General features: G+C 54.7%; 1 protein-coding gene across 1 annotated transcript in view; it reads right to left on the reverse strand.

Annotated features, from left to right (window-relative positions):
• LOC119107332 (JNK-interacting protein 3-like) overlaps positions 1 to 20,625 on the reverse strand; it is a 39,071-nt gene extending 18,446 nt beyond the window's left edge. The window contains 22 exon segments of the mRNA XM_037230761.1: positions 353 to 426; positions 1,093 to 1,185; positions 1,663 to 1,819; positions 1,821 to 1,853; positions 2,859 to 2,981; positions 3,449 to 3,572; positions 3,949 to 4,119; positions 4,384 to 4,458; positions 4,789 to 4,901; positions 5,309 to 5,450; positions 6,101 to 6,157; positions 7,104 to 7,161; positions 7,404 to 7,421; positions 8,463 to 8,516; positions 9,194 to 9,229; positions 9,623 to 9,708; positions 10,112 to 10,220; positions 11,667 to 11,772; positions 13,194 to 13,344; positions 14,546 to 14,744; positions 18,508 to 18,628; positions 20,178 to 20,625. Coding sequence (XP_037086656.1) covers positions 353 to 426; positions 1,093 to 1,185; positions 1,663 to 1,819; positions 1,821 to 1,853; positions 2,859 to 2,981; positions 3,449 to 3,572; positions 3,949 to 4,119; positions 4,384 to 4,458; positions 4,789 to 4,901; positions 5,309 to 5,450; positions 6,101 to 6,157; positions 7,104 to 7,161; positions 7,404 to 7,421; positions 8,463 to 8,516; positions 9,194 to 9,229; positions 9,623 to 9,708; positions 10,112 to 10,220; positions 11,667 to 11,772; positions 13,194 to 13,344; positions 14,546 to 14,744; positions 18,508 to 18,628; positions 20,178 to 20,471 — 2,394 coding nt within the window. The 5' untranslated portion in view covers positions 20,472 to 20,625.
• Positions 20,626 to 23,537: the final 2,912 nt, after the last annotated feature.

Consider the following 23,537-nt stretch of genomic DNA (forward strand, 5'->3'; position numbering starts at 1 on the left):
CTGCCCCACACGCTGACTGTCTGGAGAGGCCGGCAACGGGACCCCGTGTCCTGCCAAATCACGGGCGCTCGACCCAGACTCCCGCTGTCCTGTTCACGGCCCGCCAGGTGCCTGCTGACGACCCAGCAGCGCGGACGGACCCAACAGCCCATCTGCCGGGTGTCTGCTGACGGCAGCAGCAGCGCACGCGCGCAGCACTCCGCCCCGGCCACTAACCGTCGAGGTCGCTGACGCCGCTGGGCGGGCCGCTGGCCGGTCCCGTGTCGCCAGTGCCGCAGCTGACTAGCCGTATGGTGGCCAGGCGGCCCTCGGCGCCGGCCGGGTCGGCGGCGTCGGCAGCGTCGGCGCCGGCCGCCGCCGCCGCCTCCTCCTCGGTCGCCAGCCCTGCCAGCTCGCCCACCACGCCGTAGTCGGACTCCTTGGCGCCTGCGCAGGCCGCACCGCCGCTCACTGGACGCCGGGCGCTCACCGAACGCGCTCAACACGACACACGCCAACGACAGACGCGGCGGCAGACGCGGCACCACCCACCACCACCACCACCATCTCTGCACGAGGTTAGTCCCGTCTCGGGCCGTTCTGCGGCAGCAGCCGAGCCCACACTGACGGACGCAGTGACGCCGGGACGGCCCGCACGTGACTCACGTGACCAGTCCACAGACGACGACGTGGAACAGAACGCGTGGACAGCTCACCCAGCGAAGACGGGGTACGGCACCCACCGGCTGGACGGCGACCCGAGAGCATGACAAAACGGCAGACGAGGTGTCCTTCTCGCACTGGCCATGTCAGAATCTACCTCACGCAGGCAGACCCTACCACGCCCGGTGCGTCAGCTTCCGCGCGTGCGGCAGAGGGCGAGGAGCAAGCAAAGACGCGAGCAAGCGGACGCAGCTAGCACACAGCGCGCGTGAGCGGGCGGGCGGCACCGGGACCGGAGCGCAGACACGTCCCGCCGGTCTGGCCCAGACAGGAGGCGGCCGTACCTGGCACGCTGGCGAATGCAGAGCAGGGATGTGTGCACGAGGCAGACCGGGAACGACTGCAGCACATCGGCCGGGTACCCGGGTTGTTGGCGTCGATCACCGTCACCTTGCTGGCGTTTATGCGTGCTCGTGCAGATCCAGACGAGCGACGACAGGTTGCGCTCCGGCGTCTCGCTGGCGGTGCGGATCTCTGCTGCTCCTGAGGGATGGCCGCGCCCGGTCAGCGCCGCCGACACGGAGGCGGTCTGCCGCTCCTCAGTACAGCGATGCCGCAAGAGGCCTGCTGCTCCCGAAAACACCAATGATCGGATCAGGGGGCGATCCTCTGTTAGCGCGGTGGTCAAAGGAGTGAACTTACGCTTCTGGGGGGACGGACAGCGACAACACAGCGCTCCCGAAATGCCATTTTGCTTACATGAACTTGCCGGCTAGGGTACGCGACGAACTGTATACTTGTCATCAGCACTAAAACTGTTGCTTTATGCGTTTCGTGACATGCCATGAGAAGGGCTACGGCTAAAGCTTTGATGCGTAAGCGGCGTCTTCTCACGATGAGCCCTCCGTGTTGATGCTTTTGCAAAGGGGATTTGCACCACCACTACGGCAGACCTCTGCCTATCATTCCCTATCGGTCCGGCCCGCCCCTGCCGCCCGCCCCGGTCAGCGGACCACTGACCTGTTTGCCGGCTGACCGCTGACCCTGCCCGCGCCCTGACCTTGAGCTGCCTGCTGAGCCGCTCCACCTCGTCGCCGTCGCCCGGCGAGCCGGGCTCGGCGGTGGCTGAGTAGAACACGGACGCGCCGACCACGCTGCCGCCGTCGCGGGTCCGGCCCGCCGCTCAGGTTCACGCCGGCCGCGCACCAGATCTGCGGCGACCACGGCGGTCACGGGAGCCGCGGCCGAACGGCGGCGGAGGCACCACAGCGCACGGGCCCCACAGCCGGGCAGCAGTGGGAGAACGGGGCTTTCGAGTTATGGGGGACTGCGGTAACGGAGAAACGTGACAAGTGTAACAGCTGCCAGACTACAATCCCGCACGAGTAGAGCAAGAGCAGACAATGGAAAGCTAGCAGTAACATACAATATTAATAGTCTTACCTCTCGTGAAACAGACAGGAAAATGGAGAGAGATGTGACACTTCGGACACATACCTTTGTCCAAACGAATATCAGTGGTAAATATGCCTCTCTAAGCAACTGAGTTTAAAAAGTCCGCCGTGACCACAGCGCTAATAAATGACCCCCCCCCCCCCCCCTTCCTCCCAGTCACGATCAAACGCGTTCTCGGGAGCAGCAGGATTCTTTGAGGCATCTCTCCTCGGGAACATCAGACCGTTATTTTAGTTACTTTACTAGACTTACTACTGATATTCGTTTCGATAAAGGCATGCAGCCGAAAAAGCACATCTCTCTCCATCCTCCCGTCTGCTGTACGACGAATCAGACCATTAATACTGTATCATCTATATGCACAATGTTCCTCCTAAATGGAATAAACAACTTGCGTAGCTAGGAAGAAAGGACAATACAAAAAAATGGCGCGACTAGCGAGCTTTTCACGGGGCTGAGATTCTATTTCTGTGAAGATGGCACGACAGACACTGGACTGCACCTAAGGCATCGGTGATGACCGATTAGAGCACCAATCACTGCTAGTCGGAGGTGTGGGAAACACCAGGCACTAATGACACGGAAAACTGACGTTTGCGTCCCACGGAACAACCGACCGATGACACGGAAGGCGTCCGTCAGTGCGGAGGCAGTCTCGGCAGCGGGGTGGGGGTGCGGGGCATCACACCAGCTGGCGGCCGGCCACCCGTCTGGCCGGGAGCGGGACCAGACCAAATCGGGCGTAGCGACGCCCCGCTCACCTTCATGCCCTGCTCCTTCTCCATGAGGGGCCGGCAGTAGACAGGCACGGGCACCGGCACGTGCGAGGACTTGTGACTCTCGCTCTTGCCGGACACGCTGGCGCTGGGCAGCGCGCCGGGGACCTGGCCGGTGCCGGGCAGCGACACCGGTCAGCGGGCGACGCTCGTCGACAGCGCCCGTCGGACACGCCCAGGCACGGGGACGTGGTGTAGAACAGACCCCACGAGCATAGCGGACACCTATGTTATTACCCAAGAACAAACTTGGAAAATCTGTGCGACATTGGCGCTTGAAAACGACCACACACTGAAGAATCCGGATCCAGGTATGGATCATTTCGGAAGAAATGTACCCACATGAACGGTTCCACTCCCAATTCAGAGCAGGGGGCAAATTCATAAGGTCGTTTCACCTTTCACTGAAAATCCAAACGAAAGCAAACTAGCCAACACTAGCCAACATCATCCCTTCGATTCCACGGCGCCTCCTTCACCCTCGTCAGATGTCCCGGACGTCAGAGCCCCCCTCCCTCCCCCACATCGGGCTGGGAGCGCCGCTCAACGCGAGCCGGCTCGGGGCCGCTACTCACCTTGGCGGGCAGCGACCAGCCGTACGCCTGCATGCGGCCGTCGTCCTTCTTGACGTGGGCGCGCACCTGCTTGTACTGCTCGCGCCGCTCGGTGGCGCGCCGCTGCTGCAGCTTCTCCGACGAGCTGGCCGGGCCGGCGGGCAACACCTCGGTCAAGACAAGCGAGCACCGTCTGGGCGTGCCTGATCCCTCTAACAGCAACGTGTCTCTTGTACAGCAATCGGCTCCCTCTAACAAGGCGGCCTCGCACCCACAACAAAACTCGGCTCCAAACCCAGCCAAACCCCCACAGTACCGGATGGACTGCGGCCACAGATCCTGGCCACGCCACTGCGATTACCCTGGATTATCCTATCCCAATACGATCGACAATCAACACCTTAACCCAATAACTTCCAAGCAAGGGGGGGGGGGAGGGGCATCGAGTCCTCGCCGGCGTGGCACGAGCAGGTGCACGTTTGTCAGTGAACTGGCGCCTCGGCCGGCGAGCCGGCACTCACATGTCCGTGTCGAGGAAGTCGATGCCGCGTCTGCGCTCCTGACCGCCGGCGCGGCGCCGGCTCGGCTCGGCCGGGCTGACCGAGCTCGACGGCGCGTCGTACTGGATGTTGCCGTGTGGCAGCACGCGGCTGGATGGCCGCGGCTCCGAAGAGCTGAACAGGTTACTGAAGCTGCCGGCCGACGTAAGGTCGTCAGGGCGCGCTCATAAACAGGAGCGACACGCGGTCATTAGGGCGTGCTCGTGAACACGTGCCTCCTGAACGCAGACACAGAGCCCATCCACACAGCGGTACACAGCTCGTCAACCATCACGACAATATCGAAGTTACGAAGGCACAAACGACACGGGCTTGGGAAATCCGGTACCATTATCACCAAGCCTTGTTAAAATATTCTTTACAGAGTCCCGCGTGAAATAAGCAGCATGAACTCACAATTTCCAAATGCCCTGTTTGCTCTTCTTGTCCATGTTGGGATCGTTCCTGCTGGCCCGAATCATCTCCGTCCACCTGAAATGAGATTCAAGCACGGCAGAGGTAAGATCGTGATTGAGGTCAGCACATCGATCAGACCGGGGAGACAATGATTCAGCAGGTTCCTCCGATACAGGCCATCAGACGACAATGCGCAGGTAACAAAACCGCGGCTGCATCATGACTTCCGGTGCGTGGTTAACCCAAGACGGAGCCACAGACACGCAATAACACCTCCATGCGCGTGGCACTTCGGCACAGCCCTGCCCTCGCCGAAAGGAACCGCGCGACCGTCCGACCGCGTGGCCGCATGCCCCGGTCTATCCGAGGGCAGTCCGGGGGTGAGAGCCAGCGGCGAGCGCGCACCTGACCGCCTCCTGCAGCTCCATGAAGCGCTCCTTGTATTGGTTACGCTCCATCAGCACGCGCGCCATCTCCACGCGTGTGAACCGCTTGCGCTGCGCCATCGGGATGTCGTCCTGCCGGCCAGCGGACGAAAGGTCAGGTAGGGGTCAGGCTCGGTGAGAGGGCTCAATCAGGGTCAGATCGGGGCGGGTCGGCATAACTCCTGAGTCAGGCAGGGCTGCGATCACATCGCCCGCAGCTCACCGCAGTCCAGGCGCCGCCTGAAGACGGCTACTGGCAACAACAGCTTGAGAGCACGCACATCTGCCCCAGCACCGTGCTGAAACCACATAACGCCACCGAGACACCGACGGCGCGCGGGATGCAGACGCTCCAATTGTTCGATTCACATGGAAGACAACAGGCGACACCGCGCACGGCCGATCGGATGGTGAAGCCTCGACGCCGTGCGACGGCAGGTGACGGTCGGCCGTCCGTCGGCGGCCGAGCCAGCCGGCGCCGGGCGCCGCCGCCGCCGTACCTCCTCGGTGGTCTCCTTGCTGGCCTTCTCGACCTCTTCCTTGTGGCGCTTCAGCTCATCCTCCAGCTCCTGCACGCGCAGCTGGAGCCGCGAGCGCACGGCCTGCTGCGACTTGACCTCCTCGCGCAGGATCTCCTGCTCCCTGCAGTCACGCCGGCGCCAGCGGCGTCAGGGCGCGCCGCGGTCCGCACGCCCGGTGGCCGCGTCACGCACAGCGAGCACACACGCACACGCACACACACACGCACACGCACACGCACACACACGCACGCACGCACGCACGCACACGCACACACACACACACACACACACACACACACACACAAATGGTTACAGGAGCTGTCACGAAGATCAGGGACGGCCACCACAATGAGCGAGGGCGGCCAGCTGTCACTGAAACGAATCGAACATGCCACGACACTTGAATGAGCCCAGTCGTCTGGTGTGCGTGGCTTTCAGGTGCTTGGTCGGCTTCGCCGCTTGGAGGGGGACAGAATCACCTAAACGTAACGCCGAACCGAGCCGAGCAGAATACTGTCATCAGCAACTCACCAGCGGATGCAAGAAAGATCTAAATGCAGATCAACCGACAGGCTTTTTAGGGAAACGTTCCAACAAGGCCACATGCGACCGAAGTCATGTTTTTGTTTGTCATCCCGTCGGGCAAGCCGGACCGTTCACCAAACTCTTCCTGTCGAGTTTGACAGAGAGCTCTAGTCACTGACAGGGCGCCAGTGGACAGGGACACGGAGCGGGCGGCGTCCGGACAGGCTCGGCATGCACGCCTCTTACCCGGTCAGTTCGTCCACTTTGGCAATAAGGTCGTCTTTGACAATGTTCAGCGCGTTCCTGGGGAGAGACGAGAGGCGTTAGAGGACGGCAGGGCCGAGGGAGAGGGACGCTGCACCACACAGCACGGCACAGGCGGCAGGCAACCCAGCGCCAAACCCGCCCGCAACAGCACACAGCGACAGACCCGGCGAAGGAGGGGTCGTCCATGCGACAGTTCAGGTTACCTGGCGATTGTTTATTAGGCCGGTGTCGGGCTCTCCGTTTATTCTAAGCATGCCTCCCGCCCGCACGGTGCACGCTACAAAGCACTACAGCCCGGTAGGACGAAGCGGTCGACAGAAGCACCTATATACTTCATGTCGCTCTCCGAGCGCGGAACATAGCACATGACAAGGGGCAGATCTAAGCGTACTCTGCATCGCGTGTATAAGTTACAAAATATTGAGGTCTCTTTGTATTGTCACATATATGAATTCGTCTCCATCTCATGAGCAGGAAGCAAAGCTGTTCAGCTCTTACAGATGCCCTCGTAAGACATTAGCATGCACACGTTTCGGCCAGATAATCATAGGGCTATCACCAGGTGTCGACTCGTATAAAAGAACCGGACGGTGTTGAGTCCTATAAAGAACAAGTCGTGTAAGGCTTAAAAGATCCGTGACAAAAAAATTGGGAGGCACCCAATAAGAGACCAGAGTTTGACAGAGAGGTTAATGGCGGGACATTTAGAAGCCACACATTATTTTCAACACACAACAAAGCTTTTAAACTGCATGTGTCAGCTGCATCCCAACCGTATCTTCCCTTGCTAACGGTATCAACGAAACAAGATGACAACATACTTGGAGAAAACCGGATGCTAAAACGATTGACTGAACACAATCTCTCAGCAGCATATGAACTGGAATGTCTAAAGGTTCCGTGTCCTAAATACCACCATGCACTGGTGGGCATGGACGCAGCGGACACACAGTTTTAAAGCCATCTTTTGTCGGAGCCTTACTTCGTAGCCAAAAGCTCGTTGTTTTCCATGATCAGGTTCTCCACCTCCCGGCCCATACCTGAAAACCGTTCGGAGTCGGTCAGCAAAAGCTCAACGACTTACTAGATGCTCGAAATTACACCACACGGAAAGCACTGTTTAACGTCCATTGCCTGCCGTATGCAGCGAGACAGAAACCCGCCGCGTGGGATCACCGCCAGCCCGTGGAAATTGCCAAGTGATTGCCCAGCTGCCCAAGCTTGGGGACAACACCATCCCAACAATGGAACGTTAGCGATGGAGACAATGAAAAGCACTCACCAAAGAAATTATCGCTGGCTGCAAAAAGCAAAACACGAATTAATCACACCATAAACGCAAGCTTGGTTCACGTTAAAACGGGTAGCAAAAACACACAAAAAAAAGACATCGGAGCACCAATCCAGACATGGACAGGGACAAAAAAAGACAAATATATTGGAGCAAGCTGCGACATCACTGGGGCGGCACACGGACGCGTCTCCTGCTGAACATCAGTGCGCATAATCATGGTAACCTGCTCACTATGTCCGACCATCACCTATTCGAGGATTATCCCGGTACCTGGAGTCTCGATAAACGTCCATGAGGCATGCAGGCACGCACCACGCGACCACGTACCACTCTGCACGGCAGTAAAAGGACCAAGAACGCGACTTCTTTCAGAAATCAGTGATGTTTTTAAGGCTTCCTTTCCTCATGGAGGCACTCGCGCATCACATTCTTTCTATGGTCATTGTAAAGAAAACTCGTGCCCTTCTTCAGTGACATAGGCCATGCACGAAGAAATAATGAATCGCCGCTCAATGCTGATAGCAGCCAAAACCGAACTAACGACAAAGCAGACCATTCGCCGAAGCCGCACAATTCTGTCGTTTAGACGCCCGCCCATCGCCTGCGGGAGGACGTGGGGCAAACTTGGCGGCTGTCGCGGCGCGCTGCCTCGCCGGGTGGACTGGGTGGATGCCATGCTCCAGTACCTTCATCCGCCGCCAACGTCCACGACGTCGACCACAAGCCGCGAGGACAGCCCGCACAGAGCCCGCCGGGGACAGGAGACCCGCGCACCGCGGCAACAGCGTGCAACCGACCGCGCCCCGGAGGCGGACAGACGCACCGCGTGAGGCCGCTGGTGCAGCTCCACGACGGAGCCCCCCACTAACTGCAGGGCGCAGCGTCCTCCCAAAACAAAGCACGCGCGTGAAAGCGTGAGGGCGTGGATCGAACACAGGCGAGAAGATCGCCAACGGGAGGGAGGGACGAAGGGGACGGGAGGCGAGGGAGCGAGGGACGCACGCAGCGAGGGCGTGTGCACGAGAAAGTCGGGTGCCGTGCTCGTACCATGCTTCTGTGCGGCCGTTGGCGGCAGGCTGGTGCCCTCGTCCTCTTCGGAGTCTGACAGCACGGCGGGGCAAGGTCAGGCCATGCGAGGTCACGAGGAGCCGGCAGTGCGGCCGCGCGGCAGCGACAGAGAGGCAGACGGGCAGCAGTGTGCGGAGAGCCCACCCCAACCGACCAGCCCGTTCCCCGGGCCACGCCAGGAGCCCACTCCTGACGTGGCCCGATCATATTTACAAGGGCCAGCACCATTCATACGGTGCTGAGCTGCGCATGCACGTTGTAGTGCAATGAGATGAGAGAGAGAAACCAACTAGCCCCATTCTTGGCGTGAAACAGGCGGAACACACATAAACAAAACGCTAACAATGCAAGCTTCAGCAGACAGTCGAGTTTCGTTTACATTGTAACACAGAGGCAACTGAATTACAAATAAAATAAAAACCCTACACATATAAACTGAAAAGGTTACGCAAAGGAACTTGAACACGATACTGAGGACTGGGTTTCCAGCCGTAAGAGCGGGGTGAAGCCAGGCAAAGCTGACCGCGTCTCAAGATTCACGCCGCGTTAGCAAACTGCCCTCAGCGCTTGCATCGCCGACCACGACTTGCAAACGTCTGGGCGAAGCAACGGCGTCGGTGGCCGACGCCACGAGGCCGACGCCAGCTCATGCCAACGGCGCTACATCGGCACGCTAGCATGCAGCCGCGTGCCTCTCCCACGGGACACACCTGACGACGCGTACTCGCCGGGGTGGACCCATCCTCCTAGCGGCGCAAACAGCACAGGGGCATGGTTAGTGTGCTGCACGGACGGCGGCGCCGCGCTTCCGCGCGCCGCCAAGCTCGGGGTCATCTGACCGGTCCCATGAGGTCACGACACACGGGGTCAAAAGGTCGCAGGCCCTCAAGAGGTCCAGGGCCTTTGAGTCCAAGACAGAGGGCCAGCACGCCGCCCAGGTCGCTGGGGAGGGGGAGGGGAGAGAGGTCGAAGGCTCTCCCCGCAAGCGACTCCGCCTCGCTGGCATGCTTCCGAAAGTCCTATCCCACACTGGCGCCCCGCGCAACAACATCGCCCCGCCCCCAACGATCGGTCCACTGCATCCGGCTCCGGCACGGCAGGACACGGCCACGGCACGGCATGGCACCGGGCGGGCAAACCTGTGATGTCAGCGCCGTCGTCCGCCTCCAGCACGGCGTCCTGGAAGCTGAGCTCTTGGTACAGGTTGTTCGCGGACCGGTGCTCGCTGCCACAGGGAGGGCCAGGAGCGGTCAGACGTCTGCGGCGACGTCATGGCGGCACACTGGTTACAACGGGCGTTCGATGCTATTATACGTGAGCACTGGCGCTGCCGTACACCATTAGTGCACGCAAGACTTATAATGAGCTAGCAGTGGTCGTGGGCGGAGAAGGCTGAGAAAAATTGGTGTCGAAACGCTGGGGAAACAAGCATGTTTCAATGTGTGGGATTCTACCATACCCGTCTCCCCCTCTCCCTGTAGTCTTGCCGTGTCCCGCTCCCCTGCACTCCTACCGTGTCCCCCCCTCCCTATGCAGTGCCGGCTTGTCCTCCCCCCCCCCCCCCTCCCCCGCCGTCGCGCCGAGTCTCTGCCTGGCCGTCCCGCCGCGTTCGCGGTTGCCGCAGGTACCTCTTAGTGGTGGTGTTGGTGGCGGCCGGCGGCTTGAAGTCGGCCGGCCCGTCCTCGTGATCGGGCGTGACGTCATCCATCGACATCTCCCGGTCCCAGACGCTGGCCGCTGCGGCGACACAGGGCCTCGCAGTCAGCGGCGGCGGACGGCGCGCGCGACACGGCTCCGGCGCGTCACGGCCGAGTCCGAGCCAGACCACCACGGCCGCGGCGGCCGTGTCGCTGCCGCGCGACTATGCCACACTGCTCGGCCCTGATGCCAGAGCCAACGGCCACGGCCATGCAGCTCAACGACTTCACCACCCATAAGTCGACACATTTTGGTGTGATTTTGCAGAACCGAACTAGCGAGTACGCCATTCGCCAGAGGAGACAGTTGGCTGGAGGGAAGGGTGTGGGGTCGCACAAAAACAGGTTTGCACTTGTATGCGACGGCGGGCTTCGTTGCTATTTTGCTTGAATATAAGGATGGAAGCAATGAAAAATAAAGCATTCCAGATGTTTTAATATATGTGTTTGATGTGTACAGAAAGTGACAAACACAGCGCAGGCCAGACAGCTGTATGAATCGGTAGAAATGTTCGGAACAAGCCCTCTAACTGCCACACCCGTATTAACATCTCATTGCGCAAAACATGGATACCGATCTTGAATGCAATGCAATCACGTAATTATTTCACCGGGACTCATGCGCACAGAACACTTGATACAATGGGAGGAAGAATGGCCACAAGGCGGAAAAACTTTGTGAGCGATCGGTAAAAAAGGCATTCCATCATGCATTGCGAGCTGTTTCCAAGCATAACACAAGGAAGGTCTTTCTGTTTGGTGTTGCTATTCTGCTAAGTTTATCCCATTGATATGCTCAAGCTTGGCAGTGCGATAAATACACCGCCTACTTGAGAGGAATAAAAACAAATGTATGGGTTCATCGTCCATTACATGCACATTCTTCGTGCGTATATGAATCACTGTGATAAAGATGAAGCTTAACGCATGCAGTTTGCATAACTTGTCTGTTCGCAAAGCGAACAATGCCACCCTGAAATACGGGGTACTTATGTGAAGCTTGATTGTAATGAAATTGTGCATGTTCTTCAATCTTCAGACATGTTTTTCTGATATACCCCAACTTTGTTGAACAGGAGAATTTTCATTCAGACTGCTCTACAGCTAGTGACCACCAAACCTGGATAAACGCTACGTACAGCCACGCAGCACCATCCCCGAGGTTCCGATAAATCCAGTAATCAAGCACATAACCAGCCTAACGTAAAAATATGCCCAGGGGCGTCAGCATGCACTGTTACAACACGAACACGCTGGGCAAACCACAGCCCGACGCGAGCGACTTTCTGCTCGGTCTGTCACATAGCACATGCAGGCAGAACCACTATGAAGGCCGAAAATACGCCATACTTTGGACACAAACAGCTGGACGCTGAACGGAGCGGACTCGAAAGTGTTCAAATCACCGGTCAAACCCGCATGGGCTCGGACCGCGGGGGCGTCGTCGGGCTGAAAACCCCCCTGACCATGCGTCCCATCACCGTACCAGTGGCTTTTGGCGGAGAGGCCGGCTGGTCATGCGTTGCCATGGAAACTTCGGTGGTCTGACCTTTTTCCGCCGTATGCTGTCGGTCCGTGGCCGTCTCGGCGTCCTGCGAGCGCCGACAGTACGTTAGCAGACATTAGCTATCGTTTGGGGAGGGGGGGGGGTCGTGCACGGCGGACTTCTGCACGGCCGCATCTTGGAGAGTTTTGGGACAAAAGTACTCAGAATACTCGACAACGAGTGTAAAAAGCTCACGATTTTAAAGTTTATCGGATGCGTTCCGTCCAGCATAAGTTGAGCTGAAAATGTTTGTCGCTCATGGCTGTGCACTCATGCAGGTGCAAAGAAAACGTTGCAGGCAATGGCTCGCGTTTGTGTTCTCTCCAAATCTCATAGAAACCGAGCTATAGGATGTATGTAAACTGAGTTGTAGGATGCATGTAAACCGAGCTGCAGGATGTATGCAAACCGAGCAGTAGGATGTATGTAAACCGAGCTGTAGGATGTTTGCAAACCGAGCTGTAGGACGCTTGTAAACCGAGCTGTAGGATGTATGTAAACCGAGCTGTAGGATGTATGTAAACCGAGCTGTAGGATGTATGTAAACCGCGCAGTACGATGTATGTAAACCGAGCAGTAGGATGTTTGTAAACCGAGCTGTAGGATGCCTGTAAACTGAGCAGTTTCACCCAGTGTCCTAATTGCTCCAAAACCACTACGCCGTCCACTATTTTCAGTGATTCCAAGAGCGGTGTAAAAATCTCACAGCGCTTCAGCGGGCAAGAACAGCCGACAGCCCCAAAAGTGCGGCACTTCTCATGCTATGAACGTTATAATGGCATCTGATCGAAAGCAAGCTTAAAAACACCACTGCTGCATCAAAAAGATGCAGGCAACTTTGACTGCAGCCTGCTGCCGACCCACAATGAAAACACTAACTAGTTTCAAGATTCACTCAAGATTGTGCGACTAACACGTCCATCACCACATAGCCAACCAAACGAAGTACGCAGTCCGTACCGCAAAGCGCTGCCCGACGAGCCGTCCGGCACTTCGCGTTAAACCTACCCGAACAGCGACAAACGATGGGGGTCGATGCGCACCTACCCAAGTCTGTGGGACTGTGCACGGGTCAGCCACAGCCAAGCCGCCGAGCCTCTACAGAGGTCAGCCAGAGCCAAGTCTCCGGGACTCTATAGGGCAGCCAGAGCGGTCATCGTCGGAGACACCTCGCATGACGGTCCTGAACATGGCGCGCGACCACTACTCTCGCATGCTTCCAAACGGTATCCAGCACAACATCCAACAAAACCGCGGCATCGAAACCAGATCCCGACCCGTCGCGCTGCGCCTCAGCGCCACCACCTCACCAGCGAGGCCTCACGAGTCATGCCTCCGTGCCGACGGCTCCACAGAGAGACACCGACACAGAGACGGTGGAGTCGAGAGCACGTGCAGCCGCTCCTCCCGCCAGCCCGAGCGTGCGACGTCCAGCAGGCGGAGAAAGGAGGGGCATGCCGTACTTACAGTTACCTCGAGCTCAGCCTGCAGGCTGCCCGGCCCGTGGTTGTCGTTCTGGCCGCCAGGGGCGCCACCGTCTGTGGCCTGGTTCGTCACGGAGGCGGCGGCCGGCCGCGAGTCCAGCGACTGCAGCGCGAAGGACAGCGGCCCGGCGGACCTGCCGGCCGAGCGGATGGTCACTCTCAGCACGGGCGGACCGGGCACGGCCAGCGGCTGCACCGTCAGCGGCCTGGAGCGGCACGGAGGCGGCGGCCGGCCGCGCGGCCAGCAGCGGCACGCGGGCCGCGCACTGCCGGCACAGGCGCCAAAGGCGACACAGGCTCGCGCCACGTTGTGAGAGACGGACAGCAGCAAGCCTTTTTGCAGGCTACGATCCAATAGAACAATGCAGTGGGGTGGATGGACGGCTACAGACGACACAGCCGGTCGTTACCACAGGCATCCTGCGCACATCACAATCTGGAACAGAAACTACTCCAGACGCCGCGACTGACGTCACAGCCAACGTGGCAGACGGGCACCGCATCACCGGGCATGCCACTATCTACCTTGTTTCGATACTCCTATCAGCTCAGATTAATGACTCTAACAGATCGACGGGCTGCGACAGCATCGCCGGCGACATGCGTCATTGGAAGTGCGGCGTGTTTGACAGGGCCGCCTGTCGGCACTCCATCAGAGCGGACGGGCGGCCGCGGGTCCGGAGAGGGTGGCGTCTCCGCGGTCCGGCCCGGCCCGCGTCCGACCCGGAGCGCTCGTCGGCCGGGCGCGGGGGCGCCGGTCCGGGGGTGGGGCGGGGAGGGGCGGGGCGAGACGGGGGCGTGGCGGACGACATCAGACAGGTGGCGAGCCCGACGCGCGGGTGGCGCGGCGCCGCCGCAAAATCGATGTCTGCCGCGCGGCACGCTGCGCCGGCAGCCAGCCGGCCGGCCCGATAACGCCGGCCAAGGCCCCGGCCGAAGGCTGGCCGGGCCGCATCCGGGACACCAAGCGCAGCCGTTTATTGCCGCCCCCTTAGATAAGCTTCGCGCCGGGGTCAAACGCCGGACACGGGCAGACGATTAGCACGTGAAGGCCCGATATCGCCGACACCGTGCTGACTGTAAACAGTTTACTCAGAAAAGACTGCCGTGATCCATCATGCGGGGTTCCTTTACCTATCCACCGTACGTCAGTGATAACGTCGTGCTATATAACAACCGACCTTTTCTAAAGGACGCGTACAGTAAATGCCCGACTGCAGCGTTCACTTAAGCCAGATCGTTCACCCACCAGCTGCGGACCTGGCATCTGGCCGCCCTGTGGCGGCAGCCGCGCCGCCCTGCGCACCGGACGGCCCACCCTACCCCGCACCCCACCTGGCCATGGCGGAGTTCTGCCCGCCCGCCAGCGGCAGCTTGGTGCGCATCAGGCTCATCTGGTCCAGCCGGTCGGTACCCATCAAGATCTTGGTGCGCTCCATGTAGTCCATGTGCGTCTTGAACAGCTCCGTGTAGCGGTCGTGCAGTTTGGCGTACTCCTTCCGCATCGTGTCCTCCTTCTCCTCCAGCCGCGACACTGGGCACAGGGTTGAGGTCAGCAGGATTCCCACACGAATGTGGTGGGAAGGGTCGGCGGGTTCGCAGTCGACTCAAGCGGGCCGGGTCAGGGGGTCCTGTGGGCCGTCCCGTCAACCTCAGCTGAAGCGAGCAGAACATGGTGTTCCGCCACGTAGCGCTAGAGGAGGATAGCTACTGCCTCGTAATGGTGGGCACGCTACATCAGGACAAGGTGCAGGCATGCTCACATCATTGCAGAAACACACGCGCCAGATGAACACATTCACGGACAATGTTAAATAGGGGCGGGGGGGGGGGGGGGGAAGGAGACGGATGATAACGACTGTGAAAATCACGCTTCCCAGTATGTGATGGGTGCCGCCAGTCATGGAACAAGTCAGTTGCACAAGATATTCATGCCACTAAAGTGACTATTTTGGCTGAAGAGTTGAGTCACATAGGTCCCATGAAGAACACATACATAGGTCACATAGGCAGCATGGTAGAAAACATAAGTACCACGTGCAAAGAACAAACTGCAACCACACGGCGACAGTAATGACCGCAAGTAACAATTTTGTTCAACATGATCTTTTGAACATAACGCTGGGCATCTAACATTTTGGCCATGATCATTTGAGTTTAGTGGCGCGCCGACGGTCATTTTACGCCCACAATTAGGCCTAAGAAGTGCGATGTTTTCTAGTCAACAGGGAGATCGCTTTCGACGTGCCAGGAACTTTGTAAAACCCAGTCCGATAGGTTTAGATTTGAGGATGGTTTTATCAAAACACAGCACTGGCCAGCGCTGGGTCCTGCGCCACCAGGGCGCACGTGAAACGAGCCCCCACTGACCTTTAACTCCGGTGGGCCACGGCGATAAACCGGAAATAGGGTGGCAACTCCGGATAGAGTCCAATACGCTTTGATTTGATACCGAATTTACGACAACATAGCCCTCTCCGGACGTTCTGCCACCTTCCACAGCGCGCGAGGAACGGACCCCCCTGCTGAGTTCACCCTCGGTGGGACGCAGCAATAAATACAAAACTCCCAACTTTGACAGCTCCGCACGCGATCCACATCCGTCCGGTTTGCATTTAAACAGCCCTCACAGCTGCCACGTCACGTCCGCTCGCACAAGGTCAGGCCGCGACTTACGTCCGGGACCAATGTGCACATTCGATGGCTTGGTGGAAGCAGGAGAGCGAGAGGCTGCGACAACAAGGCTATCTTCCTGGGACGCGCAGGACGCGGCACGTTACGCGCGCTTTACACACGTTACATGCGCTCCGATTACTAACGGAGGGATCAGGATCGGGCATCGCTTGGTACCACTGATATCCTCGCGCCGACGAAACACTAGTAACGCCTTTCAGTACAGCGTAGCAGCCAGTGAGGAGCGGTGAGGGGTTTACATTGAGCGTGTGTGTTACGGTTGGTGCTGAGTAAAAACGCACAACTCAATGTCGCAAAACGATTGAGGATGCTGCAACACGGTGACTGAGTGAGGCAACATTTCTATTATTTGGCCAACCAAACAAAATGTGCTTCAGTTCGATACAGCAACAGTGGTACTATCATTCACAGTATTTTATTTTTTAAGCAAAGGTCGCACAAAAGGCAGACAAATAGATGCGATATCAATAATGAGCGTGTTGTTCAAGGAACTTGCCATCAAAGGACGACGACGCCATCCAGTTTTGAGGCTTTAAATTGCTGTCAACCACTTGACCAACCGCACCTGAGTGAAACTCCACGCGTACAAAAACCTCCCCTGCTGCCCTTTATACGCTTCCGCCACGCACCATCAGACCCCTTCATGATGTAGACTTAGCCGTTCACCAGCTTTAGAAAGGACCTGATCGTGTTCTAATGATCTGGACAACCAGTATACAAGATTGGGGTAATGCGCCTTCAGCCCGAATGTAGGAGCATAACACCAATTTCAAGCGAAGGCAGGTCAGGGGAAGCCAACAACAAGGTCCCGAAAAATATGACAACGAACTTGCTCGTGCCTGGAGAACATCAGCAAAAATCGTCGCATCGACGGACAGTAGTTGGTTTTCAACCATCCTCACGCCTTAAACGCAAGTTTCGAACACGACCCGCGTTTTATGATATGCAACGCACACATTTTGGCAGTTCTACATGTTATGACGGCCATGATGCTGGGCATGTAATACCTTTAAAAAACGCCGTAGGCAAAAATGGAGGAATACCTGTAGGAATCGCGGAAAAACATACAGGAACACCACGAGAACCTTAAAAACACGCGAACATAACTATCGTAGGTTCAGTCCAGACACGTCAATTAACAAACCACCTATCAGCCAGTTGAAGTGCTACAAGTGAGTGAGCCCGTCCGCTGCAGCGGCGATTCGGAAACGGCGAGTTGGCAGCGACTCTGACGTCATAAAAACGTCCTATGACGTAATGACAAAGGACACAATGAGGAGCAAACTTACTTCATAAAAGTCACAAGTGAGCTTTCTCCATCCTATCTGACGCTTGCCCCAATAGAGCATACCATTCCACCACAGCACCATCATAAACGTCGTGACAGACCAGTGTGCCAAGCCTGATATGATCACGCTGCATATTACTCGCACGAGTATAAGACGCACGATGTGCGCCTGGGAATGGATAAAAAGTGAAGTGTGTGTATTCAATTAGCACAAAGCGTGGCTATCTACCACCAGTTTTGGTCGACAGGTCGGCAGTCTTTATCACCGCGCACGGTGCGAACAAGCCTCCCGCACCAACTGTACTGCTCTCCCCAGCGTGGGGGTCGACCATCGAGCGCCAGGCGCCATCGACCCATGCGATCACAACTACAGGTTAGGTGTGGCAACAGAACACGTGTCACTCTTCTGAACACAACCCTGGCTGTTGCTGACTGGTATTGAGCGTCTTGACCACTTTAATTCCATATGAATAGCTTCAGGTCGACTGAACACCAGTGGGAAGACCAACAACCGATCCGGCGAGCCACGATACCATCCCAAAACAAAGCTAACCGGAAACGAGCAGATCACATGGAATGTCATGCAGCAAATTATCTGTACACTGGCCGCAGGACGGACGAAATGCGTTGTGAAAACCCGCTAAAATTTTCGTGCAGGGGAACACACTGAAGCTGTCAAGCATCTGTTGGTCATGTCGGCCATGTTTCGCCGCGATGAAAAGCTCCAGCAGACGTGACTGAGAAGACTAAATGTAATAGTACATGGTAATAACGTTGCACGCGACCTGTTACGGTGGGAAAATGCCAAAGCTGTGATATGTTATCATGTGGAAAAGAATTTCCTCATTGGTGCGCAACCACACACACATTCTGGTTGGGGTGTCACCCCACACAAATTAACTAAAATTTAAGCAGTTTTTTACATTCTTTCCCAGTATCACCTAAGAGTTTGGTTTTTCTGCTGCAATGGTTTGGCAACCCAGCAGGTTCATTACCAACCTCTGGTGAGCTGTTCAGGCCCACCAACAGCATACTCTACTCATACTTGATAGCACTGTACTAAACACATATACCTATTACAAGCAGTGTTTTCTTGGAATGTTTGTTACCTAACACAATGGCAGTGTTCTTGTCCAGGCAGCCTGATGAAGGATGTGAAAGCACCTTCTTGGCCTACGCCAATGTACAGTATGTTTTTTATTTTATTCCAATGCTCCTACAAACTGCATGTTGTGTTGCTTCCAAACAGTGATTTCATCTATAATGTATCCAGCAGCTGGTTACGACATTCTGTTTTTCCACCAGCATGGCTTACCATGGTCAGAGGCATTTCTGGTCTTGAGTTCAAACATCCTGACAATGGATTCCAGGCTCTCAATTTTGGACATGGAATTCTTGAGTTGTTCTTCATTGTGGTCTTCAAGCTCAAAAAGTTTCTGAAAACACACATGAAACACATACAGCCTAGGGAATGATAAGCATGTGAGCTCCATGATAATGACAAGTTAATGCTCAATGACAAACATAACAGAAAAATATCTTAGCGCTTAGTACAGATGAACAGTAACAAGAAGGCAATCACTTGCATGGTTCCCTCACTACCACTTTGGCTGGATGAATAAACAGCACACACCCAGTCCTGCTTTGGTTGCATTTATAAATAAAACATTGCCATCAAATATAGGTTCAGGTCAGTTCATAAGCACATTCACATTTCCCTCTATCCCTTCTGCAAATCAGCAAACCAGACAAGCAATGTCAAACACAAGCTTACCTTTTTGTCATATGGAATTCAGCAACAGTGCAAGTACAGTGAATCAGACTGTTAGGTTTAGCACAACAGAAAAGACACATGACCATCAGCAGTGGGGCAAACAGCATTGATTTGTTCCTGGAAAACTGTGTTTCTTGATAGACCTGCAGTGTCCAGATGAACATCGCAGAACTAATTGTCACTTGTCATACTCAGGGCTATACCCTAACCAATGGCTTGCTGGGTAGAAAGGTGATCTGGTATTGCCTGTGCAGGTCCTCCATTTTTCTGCCAGAGTTCTGCCTGACCCCTCCCCTAATATGAACACCAGGGTGATCCATGGGTCAATGAGAAATTCAATGCATTTGCAAAACTAAGTACAGTAAAATATACAAAATTAGCAATATGAACACATGGCCTTGGCACACATGCTGCCTTCAGTGAGGTGGTCAAGTAACTGATGTGAGCCATTCCCATGGCAAGCAAGCTTGAATGTTCCCAACTACTTCCATTAATGATGCCATATGGGTGCCACAAACAACAGCTTGCTAGCCAATAAAGCATAAAATATCACTGAGTTTTATATTGCATAATGTACTGATCCTGCCAAACTAACCCAATTCAATTGATCAATGTTGTGCAGAACATTATGTATCACAACCAGTGCCTGATCTAGGTCAAGGACATAACTGGCTGGTAGCAGAAAGCTTCAGCTTCCATGTGGAGGCTCTGAGCTGAACTCATGGCACCAGAGACCTTAGGTGCGATGGCAACATGTGTTTACATACAATGCGGAAAAGCACCAGTATCACTGCAAAAATTTTGGTACATTTACACTCTAAATCTGGGTGCTCTGGCTTTGGGCTCAAGCCACCACTACTTCCAGCACAGAGATTTAACATACTGGGCTATTGCAATGTTGTTAAGTAAATTAGCATAACAATAATCTGACAAAAATTTTCACACAAAATTATTTAAAATCTAATGTGTTTCAGCCTGACCTGAGTTTGATGCACACAAACAAAAGGTTTAATGCACAATGTTGCTGTGGCACCCTGTCACCACCATGTTGCTTAAGTTTTGAGCGTTCTCGGGCCGTACAGATTGGAAGCCTACATTGGCAATACTAGCATCCTGAGCTTATTTTCTCCAAATGTGGCTACTTACTGCATTCCCCAACAAACTGATCTGGTACTTCTTATAAGCACAAACATCAATAGGTGTATACTTACCTGTTCTGATGCCCTGCGCAGCTGTTTTTCTCGCTCATATTGTGTTACTAGCTGTTCATTATCTTCACGCAGAAGCTCTAACTCAACCTCATGCTCTTGATTTTCAGTGCAGGAGAAATCTAAGCTCTCCAAAATGTTCACGACCAGTGGCATGAGATTTTTCACTACATCTTCATCATATTTTGCGATCATGCGTTCTAGTTCCTGGTAGACACTCCCTGCTAGAGATTGAACCTTTTCACACATCACGACGTGTGAGTCGTCATTCGAATCGTAAACTGTTTCTTGCTCCATGCTGCACACCTTGAACTCGCACTCGCACTGTTGTCTACCAGTCTGGCATAACAAACCAAACAAGCTTCACATGTTAAACAGAACACACCAAACACAACACCCACACAACCCAGCCCTCTATCGATTTTACGCAATCGCCCGACGTGTTGTTCCGGCTGGGTGCTTGCTGAGTTGCGATCTGCAGATGCTTATGTGCGCCATAAGCGCCTAAAAAAAAATTGGTAGCATTCGAGAGAGTGAAGGTAACAGACTGGTTTTACATTTTCGAGCACCAATGTCGTCGAGCACCAAACAATGATCTGGCCCAGGATCTGACCTTGGTTTCACCATCTGAATCAGTTAAGATTCAGTCGTGTTGACAATGAAAGTCACAAGGGCACCCAAGTACAACGTCCTGCACGATGTGGTTTTCTTCGTTGTCATTCGACGATTGTCTTCAGATCTCATTCCAGCGGCACGTCAAATCGACGGTCCGTCTACTGCAGGGCTGTTTATTGCGTTAAAATTATGCATGAGCATTGCCAACACCATCCCAGCAGCCACCAAGTCAGTTGTGTCCAAACTTTTATGTTAGAAGCAAAGGCAAGTGAACATATTGTTGCGAAGCGCTGGGACATGACTAGCCATGGGTGACTATGGCCAGCCAAAGCCACCCGCTCAGGAGGGGTGAATTTGACCCCCCAAAAGTTTTTGCTGAATGGTCTCCAAATGGCGCGGTGTAGCCGCGCCAAATTTTGCATGCCTGTAGAGAATTGAAGCTGAACTCAAAAGCAGATCGTTTGGTATAAAAGAGCTAGATGTACCTTGTAAGCTCGCTGACCTACGGCAGGTCCAAGTCAGGCCATGGATTCAGAGAAGACAGTTTCCGAGCAATCGTTTAATTTGGTGCAACAGCGGAGTGTTAGATGAAGCTATATATCTCTGAGATAGTTTCTTAGGCAACACAGCAATTGCATGCACAAATGGCATTGTCTTAGCGCCAGGTGTGAAGGTCAGAGCGAGGTCAAGACCAGCTTGATTTATTAGTCTAGAACTTGCTGTATGGACTAGTTTCTCGTGCACGTTTCAAATTTATTGATAACGGGAACCGATTAACACATCTTCCATGAACTTTTTAAAGGTCAGGACAGTTCACTGGCCTCAAATGACTCAGGTGAACAATTTGCTTAAGGAACATGCTAGCTAGCGTTATCTTTGACGCTTATTCAAATGCAAAACTCAGCGCTGTCTTGAACGATTTTGGACATAATGCTTTTCAAAAGGTCAAAAAAACTCACGGAGCTTGCACGAGCGTCAGTAACCCTTTTCTCAGAACAGATATCTAGTTTCTGGGGCACTTAAGCCACAAATCTGGAGTTTAGCTTTGCTTGACATCATTTGACACGTGGCCCTGACCTATCAAATTTAAACTTTGTTACAAGTGAGCTCATGCACAAGCCGACACCTTCTGTGAATTTGCTGTCTCTAGCCTTCTTGATTTCTAAGGTCTCAGAGGGCTCAAATTGACCGCCACCCGAACAAAGGACATTCGACCGGCCGCCCGGGCGCGGGCTAACCCTTAGCTGCAACCTCAGCTGGCAGCTCTGTTTTGTGATTTCCCAGTGTACCACTCCGCAAGGTTTGCTAACTGACTTTTTAAAGTCACCTTACCTCCGACAGGCTAATCCCTTCACTGAAGTGTTAAATTAAATGACAGGTGATTTGCGCCCTATGCAAATAGCTGCAGCCACAAGTACAACTCATACCGTCGACTTTTGGACTGCAATCTTTATGCAATAAGATCATGACACTAATACGGACTTCTCGTAATCTCGTACCTGGATTAATACAGACTATATGAACTCCATTTCAGAGCATCATGCTGTGCACCTGACAACCATTGTGCAGATTGTTACGAAATATAAGCCGTTTCCCTGCAAAGCCTGTTTACGAGCTGGCAAAGCAGCAAATCAAATCGAAGAAACACGCGTGACTGAGGCGTAATCTCGATGCCCAGATCTGCAGCCAGTCACTCTGAAAAGACGGCAGACATCTTATTCAGTTTGCTAAGCATTCCTTTGTCATGGGTCAAGGTCTACGACAGTAGGCCGTCGCGGCAGCGGCGGGGTGGTGCGTAGATGACCGGCACACCTCTCACCACGGCCGTGGTCGGGAGCATGATGAGATGGAAGATATACCGCGGACTTCTTATTCAAGCCCATGACCAGAACTTGGCACGCCTCATGGCTACTAATCAACAGCCTTTTACTTACAAATGCGGGGAGCTATTCGGATACTGCTTACTCCCCATTCGTATGAGTAGGAAATGCAATCATGTTAAAACATAGACATCTTCTTTGCCGTGAGAATAGATGCCCGAGCCACCGAGCGAGGCTCGCCGCTGGTGCCACGCGTTCTCAAGGTAACAATGCACCACGTCAACGAAGAAGTGGTGGGAAGGTGAAACAAACCAACTTTGTGTCACCACCTGATGATCGTTGACGAGCTGTGTAAACAGATGAATGCTACCGTAGCATCGAGTGCCTTGCACCGCCTTAGGGCAGCGCGGACTGGTGGTCCCGTTTATAGTCTGCTCGTGCGATCAGCCCTCGAGATCACGGCGTGTCCAGCTGAGAGTGGGACTCACCACACATGCGTCCATTAGCAGAAAGGAAAATGCGCACAGTAGAAAGTGGCACCACGTTGCCTTGCAGCCTATCCTCAAAAACATCTTAAGTAGGAAAGATACGCAGCGTTCGTGACTGGTTTCATGAACACCCTGGAGACGGAAGTCTACAGAGAGCGTCTACACCACTTGGCTAAGGCATGGTGGGACGTTTGACATAAGTGTTTAAAGTACTTACAGTTCATCACGTTGCACAAAGCTAATTCTGATAAAAAAGCTCGGCAGATCCCTTTGCAGCCATGTCCGTGAAGTTAGCGATTTCCTCAGCGAATTACTCAGCGACGAGTTCCTATTTCTCTGAACAAAATCTGGAGGCCAAATGTGGCATGAGAACATCGCAAACGACCTTTATTTTGCAATATCATGCGAACTTCGAGGTCCAAAGCTGGGTCAAAGGACGG

This window comes from Pollicipes pollicipes, unplaced genomic scaffold (assembly GCF_011947565.3).
Source record: "Pollicipes pollicipes isolate AB1234 unplaced genomic scaffold, Ppol_2.1 Scaffold_6686;HRSCAF=7923_pilon_pilon_pilon, whole genome shotgun sequence".
Classification (NCBI taxonomy): Eukaryota; Metazoa; Arthropoda; class Thecostraca; order Pollicipedomorpha; family Pollicipedidae; genus Pollicipes; species Pollicipes pollicipes.